General features: G+C 46.8%; 4 protein-coding genes across 4 annotated transcripts; 3 read left to right on the top strand and 1 right to left on the bottom strand.

The window, feature by feature from the left end:
- Positions 1-3,013: 3,013 nt before the first annotated feature.
- On the bottom strand, positions 3,014-4,012 carry N7483_008482 (putative pyrimidine 5'-nucleotidase; the record flags this gene model as incomplete). Its single annotated transcript, XM_057091909.1, has 5 exons — positions 3,014-3,174; positions 3,260-3,685; positions 3,750-3,785; positions 3,838-3,850; positions 3,929-4,012. The coding sequence occupies 5 exons, from the start codon at positions 4,010-4,012 to the stop codon at positions 3,014-3,016; spliced, it is 720 nt and encodes a 239-aa protein (XP_056943083.1).
- A 459-nt stretch (positions 4,013-4,471) lies between these two features.
- N7483_008481 (uncharacterized protein) lies at positions 4,472-6,995 on the top strand (the record flags this gene model as incomplete). Its single annotated transcript, XM_057091908.1, has 2 exons — positions 4,472-6,354; positions 6,407-6,995. The coding sequence occupies 2 exons, from the start codon at positions 4,472-4,474 to the stop codon at positions 6,993-6,995; spliced, it is 2,472 nt and encodes an 823-aa protein (XP_056943082.1).
- A 3,420-nt stretch (positions 6,996-10,415) lies between these two features.
- Positions 10,416-12,086, top strand: N7483_008480 (sugar porter family MFS transporter; the record flags this gene model as incomplete). Its single annotated transcript, XM_057091907.1, has 3 exons — positions 10,416-10,614; positions 10,689-10,871; positions 10,927-12,086. 3 exons carry the CDS (start codon positions 10,416-10,418, stop codon positions 12,084-12,086), a joined length of 1,542 nt encoding a protein of 513 aa, XP_056943081.1.
- A 424-nt stretch (positions 12,087-12,510) lies between these two features.
- On the top strand, positions 12,511-13,621 carry N7483_008479 (thioesterase domain protein; the record flags this gene model as incomplete). The annotated part of the gene is made up of 2 exons (XM_057091906.1): positions 12,511-13,064; positions 13,108-13,621. The coding sequence occupies 2 exons, from the start codon at positions 12,511-12,513 to the stop codon at positions 13,619-13,621; spliced, it is 1,068 nt and encodes a 355-aa protein (XP_056943080.1).
- Positions 13,622-13,935: the final 314 nt, after the last annotated feature.

Here is a 13,935-nt window from a genome sequence, read left to right as displayed (position 1 = left end):
CGTGTCTGTCAGTTTTGTATCAGGAGCGATGCTTGTGTACCTCCCAAGCTTCTGATTGGCTGATCCTGAACCCTCGATGTGTGATCTCCCAGGCCCCTTCCCCAGGGTATAAATTCCCCCAAAACCTCCCTTTCCACTTTCTCTTTTCTTTTTTCCCCAACTCTCTCTCTCTCTCTCTCTCTCTCTCTCTCTCTCTCTTCCTCACACACACACACACACTCTCTCTCTCCCTCCCTCTCTCAGTGGTAGCTGCTGTAGCCCACACATGTCGACAAAGAATTACAGTCTCTCTTCCTCCTGCTCCGACTAACATTCCATCAAGCTCTAACCATCTTCCCTCACCGTGGCAGCTGCTGTAGCCCACACATGTCGACAAAGAATTACAGTCTCTCTTCCTCCTGCTCCGACTAACATTCCATCAAGCTCTAACCATCTTCCCTCACCGTGGCAGCTGCTGTAGCCCACACATGTCGACAAAGAATTACAGTCTCTCTTCCTCCTGCTCCGACTAACATTCCATCAAGCTCTAACCATCTTCCCTCATCGTGGTAGCTGCTGTAGCCCACACATGTCGACAAAGAATTACAGTCTCTCTTCCTCCTGCTCCGACTAACATTCCATCAAGCTCTAACCATCTTCCCTCACCGTGGTAGCTGCTGTAGCCCACACATGTCGACAATGAATTACAGTGGTACAGCACTAACCACAGACTCATCTTTACTTACCTCTTTACCTCAAGGCAGAAGCAGCTCATGGCAGAAGCGGATACATCACACCTTCCATCAATCTATGTCAGCATCCTACCTCTTGCTGGGCCTGACACATCCACATCGACATCACCCACATGTCTCCACTGACTGTTGTCTACCTTGACCTGACCTGACCGACCCACCTTGGCCTGATACATCCACTCACAATCTACCTGGCCTGTCAAACCCACTTACATCCACTTGGTCTCCACCTGGTCCCCACTCAGTCTTCTGTGTGCCTCCACTCCACTCGGTCCGGTTCCCACCTGTGACCTGTCAGTCTTCGATATCCGCTTCTGCCTTGACACGACACATCCTCTGGCCTTGACTACATTCAACTTCGCATTGTTCAACTTTACCTGTCGGCCTTGTTCAACTCAAAATCCACAATCCACCTGGCTTCTCCATCTGAGCCATCGGCCTCAATGTCCTGCTTCTGCCTTGGGTGTCTGCCTCAATCTTACCTTCCACTGGCCTTGACCTTGTCGGCCTCCAATCAACCAACTTCAACTCAATCATCTTCTCCGGCCTTCACTCTACTGGTCGGCATTCACTCCATCCACTCAACCAACTTCACCTTCAACCTTCTCTGGCCTTGACCTTGTCGGCCTCCAATCAACCAACTTCAACTCAATCATCTTCTCCGGCCTTCACTCTACTGGTCGGTATTCACTCCATCCACTCAACCAACTTCACCTTCAACCTTCTCTGGCCTTGACCTTGTCGGCCTCCAATCAACCAACTTCAACTCAATCATCTTCTCCGGCCTTCACTCTACTGGTCGGCATTCACTCCATCCACTCAACCAACTTCACCTTCAACCTTCTCTGGCCTTGACCTTGTCGGCCTCCAATCAACCAACTTCAACTCAATCATCTTCTCCGGCCTTCACTCTACTGGTCGGTATTCACTCCATCCACTCAACCAACTTCACCTTCAACCTTCTCTGGCCTTGACCTTGTCGGCCTCCAATCAACCAACTTCAACTCAATCATCTTCTCCGGCCTTCACTCTGCTGGTCGACCCTGCCAACTGCCTCAACTGTTTTACTGATTATCGAGCTTTGATTTTTTTTTCTTTTGTACGTTGTCCTCGCCTGTTGACCAAACCACCCTTGACCTACTTGACCATTCCAATACTTTACTCCTCTGCCTCCCCTTGGCTTAACATCTTTACTTCGGCCTGCCACCTCTACATTGGCACACAATCTCTACTTCGGCCTACAATCTTTACTTCGGCCTGCCATCTCTATATTGGCACACAATCTCTACTTCGGCCTACAATCTTTACTTCGGCCTGCCATCTCTACATTGGCACACAATCTCTACTTCGGCCTGCCATCTCTCTACCTTGGCCTGCCATCTCTACCTCGGCCTGCCATCTACATTGGCACACAATCTCTACTTCGGCCTACAATCTTTACTTCGGCCTACAATCTTTACTTCGGCCTACCATCTCTCTACCTCGGCCTGCCACCTCTACATTGGCACACAATCTCTACTTCGGCCTACAATCTTTACTTCGGCCTGCCATCTCTACATTGGCACACAATCTCTACTTCGGCCTGCCATCTCTCTACCTTGGCCTGCCATCTCTCTACCTTGGCCTGCCATCTCTACATTGGCATATAGCATATAATCTCCATCTCGGTCTTCTCTCTACTTCGGTCCTTCATCATGGTCTTTCCTCGGTCTTCTTGGGTGGTTGGTCAATCCGGTGTTGACCTTCTTGTTTGTTTCCTTCTCATGGCTTTTAAATCCTGTACAGAGGTTGATACCTCTTCATCTTTGTTTGTTAATATTCATGCTCGTCAATCACAATCAGTCTTGGCTCCACCTCATATTCAAAAAGTAGATGCTAGCAGCTCCTTATAGTAGACTATGTATTCACTGATATGACCAATACATTAATACAACATTCTTCAGAAGCTATGGAAAGCCCAAGTTCTTTGAGCAATTGAGACCATGCATGGCAAAGTAGAAGTTTCCCTATATATGAATAAGAACATGGATCTGAAGCAAAAAATTCACCCCCCCGGTGTGTTCAGGTTCAAATGTTGAAATTGACAACTCATCTACCCAAGTCTTCAAATGTCTGCCATGGCCAACCTCCGGAAACACATGGCGTTGAGGAGACATTGTGCTCACTTCAAGCCCACTAAATATATACAGCCATCGCATCCGCCACGTCACTTATTATAAGAACTCTATAAACAAGGCATATAATCATCGAAAGTCGTACTCCATCATCGAAACTGCGTTGCTCTATGACTTGAAAACCTCTGGGAAGAGGCCACGCAGTTCCTCAAGGTTAGAAACCGAGTATTTGGAAGCTGGAACGCGAGGGGTTTCAACACCTGGCTCCACCAGATGAACGACTGACCAGCCTCGGGCCTCAGCATGCTTGCAATTCAGATATGAATCATCTGTAAAATCAAAATGGTTAATAATGGCTTATGGTGTTCGGTGGTATTGCCATGGGGAGACGTGGCAAGTTTCAAGGTAACATACCAATGAAGTAACACGACTCGGTGCTAGGCGCTCCGGCCTCCTTCTCTGCCTTCGCATACATGTCCTGGCTGGGTTTACAAATCAACGGCAGCTGAGCATAGTCACAGAATGTAACCCCCTCGAACAGATCCTCGATACCCAACAGCTGAACAACCCGCTTTGCATGATTGACGTAAGCGTTAGTGAGCAGCCAGGGCTTCACCTTGCTGGTATCCAATGCCTCCAGCAGCTCACGCAGCTTGGGGTTGGGCTCCAAGATTGTATCGAGAGGGAGAGCATCATCCACTTCGTAGTTGAATTCGAGCGGATCGATCTTGTGGTGGCGTGTCAGGCCTTCAATGGCAAGGCCGTACTCCTTGTAGTATTTTTGGTGGAGCATATGAGCATCTTCGGGAGTGAGAGCAAGGTGCTTGCAGAAGAACTTGTCTAGAAAGGTAGAGATGAGCAAGTCAGCAACAGTATAATTGAACAAGAGATTGCGATGACTCACTGATCAACTTCTGCATCTCATCATGGATATTGCATTCTACGAGAAGGGGTCAGTCTTGTTGTTAGGAGGTGGAGGATCATAGACACACGTTTAGAGTAAAGCTAATTGGTAAAACCGAATGTTAGCAAATTTGTCACGGTTTTTGAAGGTCCAGACTTGAGGTTCTTAATCATACGTACACAATTGTCGATGTCGAAGAAGAAGATCGGTCGTGAGTCACCCCCGTTTGCGCCATTTGCGCCATTTGTGCCGTTGACTGCCATTGTAGAGTATGGGCTTGCTCGGGGGAAAAACCCAAATGTAGCACGAGGAATTGTAAAAGAAGGACGAAACGACGAACGACCAGGCAACCCAAAGAATACGCGATTCATTGAGAGGGAAAAGACCTGTCGCAAAGTAGAACGGGGATGGCTAGACTGAGTTGTATCATTGGGCAAGTGGAGGGCGCGGAGAACCTACCGCGTTACCTAATCCGCTCTAGCGTGAAAAGCGCATCGTCGTCACTTTTTTCTGTTTTTAACTCACCAACCCCCATTCTGGCGGTCTGACTAGTATTAAGACTAGAGTTTATCTTCTCCAAATACTTGGATATGAAGGATATGATTCTACTCTCCTAATAGTTGTCACATTTTCTTCCCTTCCCCAAAGACTCAACCTGTTTCTGCTTAGCTTCAACTTGATTGCCCCCCCCCTTCCTGAAAGCTTGGAAGCTTCCCTAAATCATGGCGACAGCTAATGGGACCGCAACTCACCTTACAGCAGGGCCGATGGTGTCTTCTACACCGATAACAGCTGAAGAGACTCAAGAATATGAGAGGATTTTGAAACTTAGCGAGGAGATCTTCTCTGGATCACACCCGCGCCTAAAAGTCCCCCAGAAGTTTGTCCGCAAGCCCAAGACTCAACCAGGCCAAGATAGCCCGTTGGTTCAGCAGGCAGTGAAAAATCAACCTTCGGTTACAGAACCCGCCCCTCAATCGGAAATATCGCACAACCCCCATAATACCAAAGCACAAGCATCCGCGTCTGATATGACATCGATTCCTTCTCCCAAGAATGCACAACCGATGGCGTGTGTTGCGTCCAAGCCCGCGTCTGAGATCGATCCCATATTCTTGACCAAGTCAGATGATCTGGTGAGGGCAGAACTACAATTACAACGTCAGCGAGTGGAAAGAACACTGCGTGATCAATTGGAACACAAAAAGCAGGATTCAAAGCAGAAGCCCGCTACCCAGGATACAAAACCTGAATTTGATGTGTCGGATGTGTTCAGCAGGGCGCTGACAATTGTGAAACCTGGCCCGATTAATGACCCACCTGAGATCAACGCGCCAGACTCCTTTGATGAGAATTCCTATTACTCCAGTAAAGCGCCTGATTCGCCGCCTCCTATGGGTGAACACCAAGAACAATCTCCAGTCATGCCGACTGGTCCAGCCAATGTCTCTAAAGCGGCTCCAGTAGAGCATTACTCAGTTGAGTTGCAGCGGCTTGAAGCTTTGAACAGACCTGCATCTGATCAGGAAATGCGAGATGCTTACCCTGTTGCTGACCAGCACATACCCCCTCCCCAGAAAAAGCTGCATCCCAGTCAACCGGAGACAACCCGTCGTTTCCATGAAGCTCAGCAGACTGTTGTTGTGGAAGAGCCGGAATACTCCCCACCCGCCCCAGTTGCACCTTCGATTGACCAAAGAGCTTATGAGCAAGTACCTGCGACCGACGAAAGCCGGCCTAAATACGTTGAGCCATCACAGGATGTGCAGGAACGATCTGGAAACAATCTCACAGTAGTCCGAAACCATATCACATCTCCAGCAGCTCCTCGTCCGTCCCGCGTTTCGCCTCTTGCAACTGCCAAGGTTCCTGCAGTTCAACAAATTCGAGGTGATCAGTTCGACCAAGGGGTAGATAGATTCTACTCCGATCCGGAGTCCGGTCGTGCTAGTCCCAATGCCCCAGTTCCGCAAATCATGTCTCGCAAGCGAAGAAGGGTTCAGGAGAAGGGACAAGATGTTCGTGTGTCATACAAGAGGCAGAATGCTGATCCCTCTGGTCCTTACATCAAGGAAGAGCCGGTTTCCCCACCACCATTCACTGATGACCCTGCTGTTGTGCGAACCCGACAGCCTGTGTATATCGAAATTGACTCCCCTCAGTACACAGCAAATGTGGAGCGACGTGAGCCAACCAATGCTGCACCTATGTATGAACTGGATCCATACCATGAGATCTCTACCGATCAAGGACCTGCAAGGACAGTTTCCCGAGTGGAGGCTGGACGTTTGGTTCGTGACGATGCCGATCTCAGACGAGTTGCTAGTTTACAGTATGGTCGACAGCCTGAATACCGCGAAGAAGAGTACATTGGACATGACCCTCATGTTGCCAGGTCTGCTTCTTATGCTGTTGTGGAGAGACGGTTACCGGAACAGCATAGATACTACGAAGATGTTCCTTCTTATGGACCACGGTACATTCAAGTTGAAGATGATGCACCACAACCAGCCTACCGAAGCCAGTACTATGAAGAGCCTCAACCCGCACGAGCCATGCCACCTCCCCCTCAACGCCGATATGTTGTCGATGAACATGGAAATGAGTATGAGATGATTCCATCCCGCAGGACCCAGGTCATGGCACCTCCCCCCCAGACCAGCTTCTCGAGCTCCCGCTCCTCAGGGCGAAGTCTACGACGACAGACCTCCTGCTCGCCCCGCCAGTGTTCGTGCACCTTCGGTTGTTCATCAAGACCCATATGTTGAGCGTCGCTACATACAAGAGATGCCACCTCCCCAGCCTGTTTACAGACGTGTCACATCCAACTATGCTCGCCCTGCTGCTAGCGATAGACAGGTGTATGTCACTCCTGCAGAGGCTCATGAACCTTACCCTCGTGCAGGCAGCGTACAAGTTGCCGAATATCTTCCCCGTCGCCAAACCTATGTAGAAGAGCATGCAATCCCTCAAGAGAGAGTGATTCGGACTGCTAGTGTGCGTCCACAACAACCACAACATCGATATGAAGAGCCCCATGATGTCATCCAACGTGTTGGTAGCACCCGTCCTGCTGGTCCTGCTGGGCCTGCTCGTGAAGTCAGCGTGTACCTGGAGGAGAGACCTATTGGTGACTATGTTGAGCGGCCATATTATGTCCGTGAGCGACGATATTACGACGAGGAGAATCGTATGGCGTTGGATGGGACGGCGGAGTCTGTGCATCGTGTTTCTCAGCATTACTAAGGCGCTTGTATTTTTCTTTGAAGATGGGTGCACAAGCATAAGCATAAAAGGATGGCACAGCCATGTGCTTTATGAAACATTTAACACGTAAAGTTGTTGAATATTTTGAGCAAGATGAATCTGCAGCCATGATCCAACTTGAAAGGTCTTGAACCTTTCAAGTTTCAATTCGTTATGTAAACTAGTGTACAATGACATTATGATGCATCTGCAATTTTGTTAATGCAAAAGTTCAACTTATTTCCCAATGTGATTTCCAAATCAGCTCTACTAGTTAGTCCCTGTTGTAGTATCTATGTCCAGGCGTATTTTCTTCTACTCCGAGTCTGTACATCACTTGCCCTGGGCGAGTCTTCTAGCTTGAGAAAGATCTATACTTTTCTGAGTCGGGATTAATATGGATTGATGAGCATTATCAACTTGAAGTAGGTAGGCTAAGTTCGCTATATGATCACGAATGGACGACTTGGGTGTAATTGACACTGACCACTGCATTTTCTCTACTTTAAGATATTATTAGTAGGATACTGGAAGTTATGAGAGAACCGAAAGTCGGCATAGATGCATTAAGCCATCATGGAAGCCAAAAAGAACCCGAAATTGTATTCCCGGAACTTGTTCCTCATTATTTGAGTATCAGACACATGACCTGTGGGCATAGAAGTACTACTCGTCGATGTTCTCAAATCGAGCCCGCCAAGTGAATAGGTAGAACTTGAAGTAGACATACGTCAAGCTCGCATCAGACTCATGAAAATTCATATCATCTCAGAATTACATATCATCTCAGAATTACATATCATCTTGGAATTACATATCATCTCAGAATTACATATCATCTTGGAATTAGGAACAACTTGTGGTCATCATGTGCAGGACTTGGGTAACTGTTTCTCATTCGGCGGTACGTAGGTAGCTGAAAGACGGAAGGATCTCGAGGTCGTGGTCTAGAATGGTAAACCTAAGGCAATAGAGTAGAGTTAGCACATGATTCGAAAACAATGCATAGTACTCAGTTTCATCGCCAACCCGAGTTTCAAGCCCAAATAGATTTAGGGTCATATATTTATAGCATCATGATGACATTCACGAGAAGCATAGTGGTGCTCTCTCGATCGACATTTCAATATTCCCCGCCTTGTATATAAGCATCATGTTGGGTCTTGATCGGTGGGCTCTGACTTGGTCTCATTCTGCATGAAGTTCCAGACTGCTCACCTGTATTTCGGGTATCAAGGCACTTGGAGAATTCACGCATGTCTTATCCGGTCGAAATGAACTGGGTGAACGAAATCTATAATGGCTTTCTGCGACAGAGAGGTGTTTGGTCAAGGCTCAATCAACATCGTGAAGAGGGAACAAGAGGTTGACCTAAGGAGGTTGTCTGCATCTTCAAAAATGAGGGGCGGGGATGTGATCTAGAGAGTTGACTCTCTCTGACGTGTTCGTGAAGAATCCTAGACCTTGACGGGGTACGCAGCACAGTCAGTAATGGGTTTGGCCTTGCGATACAATCAGAAGCTAGCAGTGTTGAATTTTTCAGATCTCAAAGATTGCTCGTAAGCTTATCACATAAAAAATATCAAAGTTGGATTGGTTCATCATTTGCAGGTCTGCCAGATCACAGTAATTATAAAACGTACCGTTGATCAGAAAAGAGAAAAGACGCGAGGCTCATGTGGCTCCAGCTGTTAGTTTCTTGAATATTTGTGATTTCGAGCAGAGATATCAATGTGGAGTGAAGTTCAAGATTGAATGCGTTTCAAGTAGGGCAGCTGAGAGCTTCGCGTTTTTTCGGGGTCCCATTGTTTTTGTTGTCACTTCCAAGATTCGCGTCAAGAAATTCTTTTGGTATGGATCTATCAGGTCAGGAAAGGAAGTAAACCAGTAAAGTCTTGACTTGCACTTTGGTTACCTAAGAAGGGTCAGGCTCCTGGCGTTCTTCAAGCTGCTCACTTGATGGGTAGTGTATGCCAGAGATGCGGGGTCTTGATGAATGGGAGCTCGTAATGATGCAGAGGTAATTGGCTCACATCAGAGTGACAATGTAGTATTCAACATGGTAAACTCGGATCATTGAAGGATTCATCATCATCCTATGCGAGCCAAGACCTCTCTCTGAAGAAAATTGCAGGGGATGTGAGTGAGTGGGTGTGACTGACTGACTGACTGACTGAGTGAATGTATGTGTGTGTGGAAGAGAGAGAGAGAGAGAGAGAGAGGAGGGAGGGGGGGGGGAGGGATGTGTCGGTGCAGTTTGAGGGCGAGTGAGGTAAACACCGCGCAAGCAACTAAGACGTGTTTTAGCTGGCAGTTTCAAGGGTTAAGCTGTAGTGGTGATATAAAAAAGACTTCACAAACCTGTTCTTAGATTTGAGCTTCCCGCTGGTGCTACTAATCAAGTCAAGATATTGAAGGGCGGGCTCTAGAGGAGTTGAGCTTCAGGTTGTGAGTTATGAATAAGAGAAGATTACATTGTTTCCAAGGTTAGTCGAGTTGCTCTCCGATCATTCAAAGATTCACTGCTAAAATTCTTACTCAGTTTGTGTTAACTACTACCTAGTACCTAGGTACTATCCTATAAGCATCTTCTTACAAAATATAACTACGACATAACTAGCACCAGTAGGATCAAATGATACTCAATTCTTACTATACACATTTATCTAGCATTGATAATTAGGTACTAGATACAACCTTGGAAGTATTTAAAGTATCTCCATCTAAATATTTTTTAAGCTCTCAATTCTTGAATAATTCATACCTATAACTTATCTTTATATATGAGTTCTTCAGGCTTATCCGTAATATCTACTATAGAAATCATAAAAACACTACTAGTAATTGATTCTTAAGATTATAGACGACTGTACGGAGTATACACGTGTTCATGTATATCAACCCAAGTCGATCATTAACTAATTCAATCAGGCTTAGTTCATCTGAGCTGAAAATCCCAATAGTGCGGACTAGATTAACTTCATTAGGTGGATGAAGTGGATAACATGAAATTGAGTACTTCATGTTATTGGCTTAATCCCGGTATCGGACCTACTTCTCTTCACTTTTTGATCATCTTGAACCCCAAGTTCCCCCCCAAGAGGATCCTCTTTCTTAAACCATGAGCCAATCAAGCTAATGCTAATGCACTCCAGATCAGAATGGAAATCCCTCGTCGATCATGTCCACTCGGGGACTAGAGACATAACTCCGAGGCCTGCTGCCCTTCCCAAGATCGATGACTCCTCGCTGTCATGGTTTTCGATTTTTTTTTTTAATTGATCGGCACATTTCTGGAATTGAATATTTGAACTAACGTCAACTTCTATTTTTACTCGGACATCAATTCATATCTGGGGATACTCAACACTTCCAATCAGCACTAGAAAAAGCTTGTCGTCTTAGAATCCCTTGGCGGATATGGGGATCCTCAATGTCCAGGGCGAAAGCCTACAGCGCGTAATCGCGGTTCTTGGCTCGGTCGCGTTTTTAGTTCAAGGATATAATCAGTCGGTGATGAATGGTTTCACTACATTGCCGAGCTTTTTGGCCGCAATTCCGCAGGTCGATACGGTCAACACCACCGGCGCCCAGGAGGCGCATAATTCGACAATCTTAGGTTAGTCATACATCTATGCACCTGGGCAACAATTCCCTGTTTAGACATCAACAATATTGACGAACCACCTCTAGGTCTTGTCGTGGCTATCTTTGAACTTGGCTCTGCAATTGGCGCCCTCTCCTGTCTTTTCATTGGTGATAGACTTGGTCGTCCCAAATCAATGCTGGTAGCAGGAGCTATTTGCACAGTAGGAGTGATCATTCAAGCGTCCACCTACTCTCTAGCTCAGATTCTCGTTGGTCGAATTGTTACCGGTATGTGACTATACCAGCCTTCTCTGGTGAACACTCAACTAACTAGAGGACATAGGTGTTGGCATTGGAATCTACACAGGAACTGTTCCGATGTACGTGAGCGAGATGTCCGACTCTGAAAAGAGAGGCCAGCTTGTCTTAGTCGAAGGTGTATTTGCTCTGAGCGGTCTTGCCATTGCATCATGGGTGAACTTCGGCATGTATTATACCACAGGCTCAGTGAGCTGGCGATTTCCTCTGGCACTTCCACTGGTGTTCATCGCGGTCATTCTTTCGCTGACCCCGTGGCTACCTGAATCTCCACGGTACTTGATCAAAAAGGGAAGAATTGAAGAAGCTACTGCCATTATGGCCAGATTGATGGCTCTCCCAGGGACCGACACTGAAGTGGCCAAGGAGATTGCCCTCATTCAAACCGCCCTCAACAGAGACGCAGGTCAACCAGGCAAGGACTCCGCCAACCCATTCTCTATGGACAAAAACAGACATCTGCACCGCTTGGTGATCGCGGCTAGCGGTACGATGTTCACTCAGATGTCCGGCATCAACGTGATCGCTGGCTACTCTACCTCCATCTTCGAAGAAACCCTTGATTACTCTGGCAGTGATGCGAGAATTTTCTCCGCTTGTCTGCAGGTCGCTCTGGCCCTTGGAGCATTGACTGCCATTTTCCTGGTCGACCGTGTTGGCCGTCGCCCTCTGATGCTGTTCTCAACCGGCTCCATGGTCCTTGCCCAAGCAGCGGTCTCAGGCTTGACATCAGATTTATCGAAACAAGCCAACGGCAAAGCGGCCGTATTCTTCTATTTCTTCGCCATGTACTGTCTCCCGATCGGCATGTTCATTATGCCATTCATGTACGGTTCGGAGATTGCCCCCTTGTCTATCCGTCACATTGTTGCGGCGACGACAGCTATTTCCAGCTGGCTCTTCAACTTCATGGTCGCTGAAGTGACACCAATTGCCCGAGACAACATTGGATGGAAATATGATATTGTTTACGCTGCTACCAGTGCTGCGGGCTGCGTTGTTATTTACCTGTTCTACCCCGAGACCCGAGGAAGAACACTGGAGGAGATTGATGAAATCTTTATTCAGTCCAACTCGATCTTTGATCCCGTTCGAGTGGCTAAAAAGCTACCCATGGGCTATACCGCATCGGATAATATTGATGCTTATGCCAAGGAAGCTTCTTCCAGTACTGAAGTGGCTTGATCAATAAAGTTATGTCATGATAAGTGGGAATACGCCTCTTGACGAAGATATGCACATACACCTTAACAAGTGGCAAATTTGCCGTGTACAGGAAAAAGAGAATGGAGGAATAGACTGGATGTTATATAGGCTATAGACTCGGAAATACCCAAGTGCCCATAATTTCAACAGTTTTTTTTTTTTAATTTGCTTATTTCCCTTTTTAATGTTTGTACTGGCCGCCAATAACCATATAATAAGTAAATGAACAATCCCAGCTCTACCCAATAACCTCATTTCCATTCAGCCTACACGTGACCGACAAACGGATCCATCTGGAGAAGTTGGGGGAAATGCGGGGAACCTTGGAATGTCCTCAATTAGTTCTGTTTATTTCTTCCACAACCAAGACCCTGCGAACCCGGCTCCTCGCATCTAAAGCACCATGACGGCCGAGGCCACCCGAATCCCAGCGCTGTACCCGGACGAGCTGCTTGAAAATGTGACCGGCTTCCCCACAATATACCATTTTCAATCCAGCCAGCAACAAGCCAATGGCAGTGAGAAAACAAACCCATTAGTGGTCTGCGCTCCAGGGTCTATGCACCTTGCCAGAATATTTTACGGCGGACACGAAGGATCAAAAAGAAGTGACTTTTTGGCATACCATCTCAGCAACCATGGATTCAACGTTCTATCAGTGTCTTACCCACTCGAATCAAGTCCTGAACTCATGCCAGCCACAGCTCCAACCTTTCGAATTCAAGACTGGGGTCACCAAGTAGCCACAATTGCCAAGAAAGTCATCGAGGACAGAGACCTGTCGACACGGTCTATTATTTTGATACCATGGAGTATGGCGGGGCGAATGATCGTACCATTCAATATATCAGCAAAGGAGCTCGGACTGAATGTACAGCAAATAGTCAGTTTTGCTGCTACGCCGGGTATATCGAGCATTCGCAATCCTGCACCTGGAATGGCCTGCAGTGAAGCAGGGTATTTCTGTATACCAGATCGACTTGGTAACTTTTACCACCAGGTCGAAGCTATGGGGGGAATTCAATGATAAGCAGATTCCTATTCCTCGGGAAATATTCTTACGTGAATATGTTGGAGGAACTCCGATCAATCTCACCGGTGTGCAGTTGAAATATAATGGACAAGGCTCTTTTATTGCAGATGAAATGACTCATGAAGAGGATACGAAGGTCTTTGATATAGCCAATATCCCTTTCATCACGGCTCTATACCCGACTAGTATACTTGATGCTAGCCATGCTCTTGCAGACAGGGCCACTTGGGGCTTCTTGCTTACCTATCAACTGGAAGCGATGATTGGGAAACAAGGATTACAGAAGGTACAAGGGACACTCAAATGGCAGACGTTAATGGATTTTGTTCATTCTGCGCCGGATCGACTGTTCTCTCCAGTGCAGGGTAGCCATTTCTTCTTCGTTGGAGAGAATTCTGCTCGGAATGCGGCAAGGAAGGTGGTGAAGCTTATCAATGATGCGAAGGACTTCCAAAAAGAGCTCTCGGAAATTATATCATAGAGATTGTAAATGATGATCATTGGACTTCAAGAGAAATGCATTGATATCTAGCAGTGGGGTATAGAATGACTCGTTCCTTGCGTGCTAGTATGGGGTCGGTTGAATACTGTATCCTTGGAACTCTTGATGGAAAATTTGACGACATTCGAGATAGATAGTTTCCAGCTTACTAGTAATCTAAAGTTACTAAACTAATAGGGCTTGAGCATTTTTCTTCCTTCACGTTTTTCATACAGCACTCGTAATATCTGGCCCGTTGATGCACGGTGCCTCGAAAGGGGCCAAACAGATAAGAATGACTCATTAGCATCTAC

Source organism: Penicillium malachiteum (genome assembly GCF_028827825.1).
Source record: "Penicillium malachiteum strain IBT 17515 chromosome Unknown utg000004l:1.0-4883003.0:1.0-4884900.0, whole genome shotgun sequence".
In the NCBI taxonomy this organism is placed as follows: Eukaryota; Fungi; Ascomycota; class Eurotiomycetes; order Eurotiales; family Aspergillaceae; genus Penicillium; species Penicillium malachiteum.
This window is presented reverse-complemented; position numbering and strand designations above follow the sequence as displayed.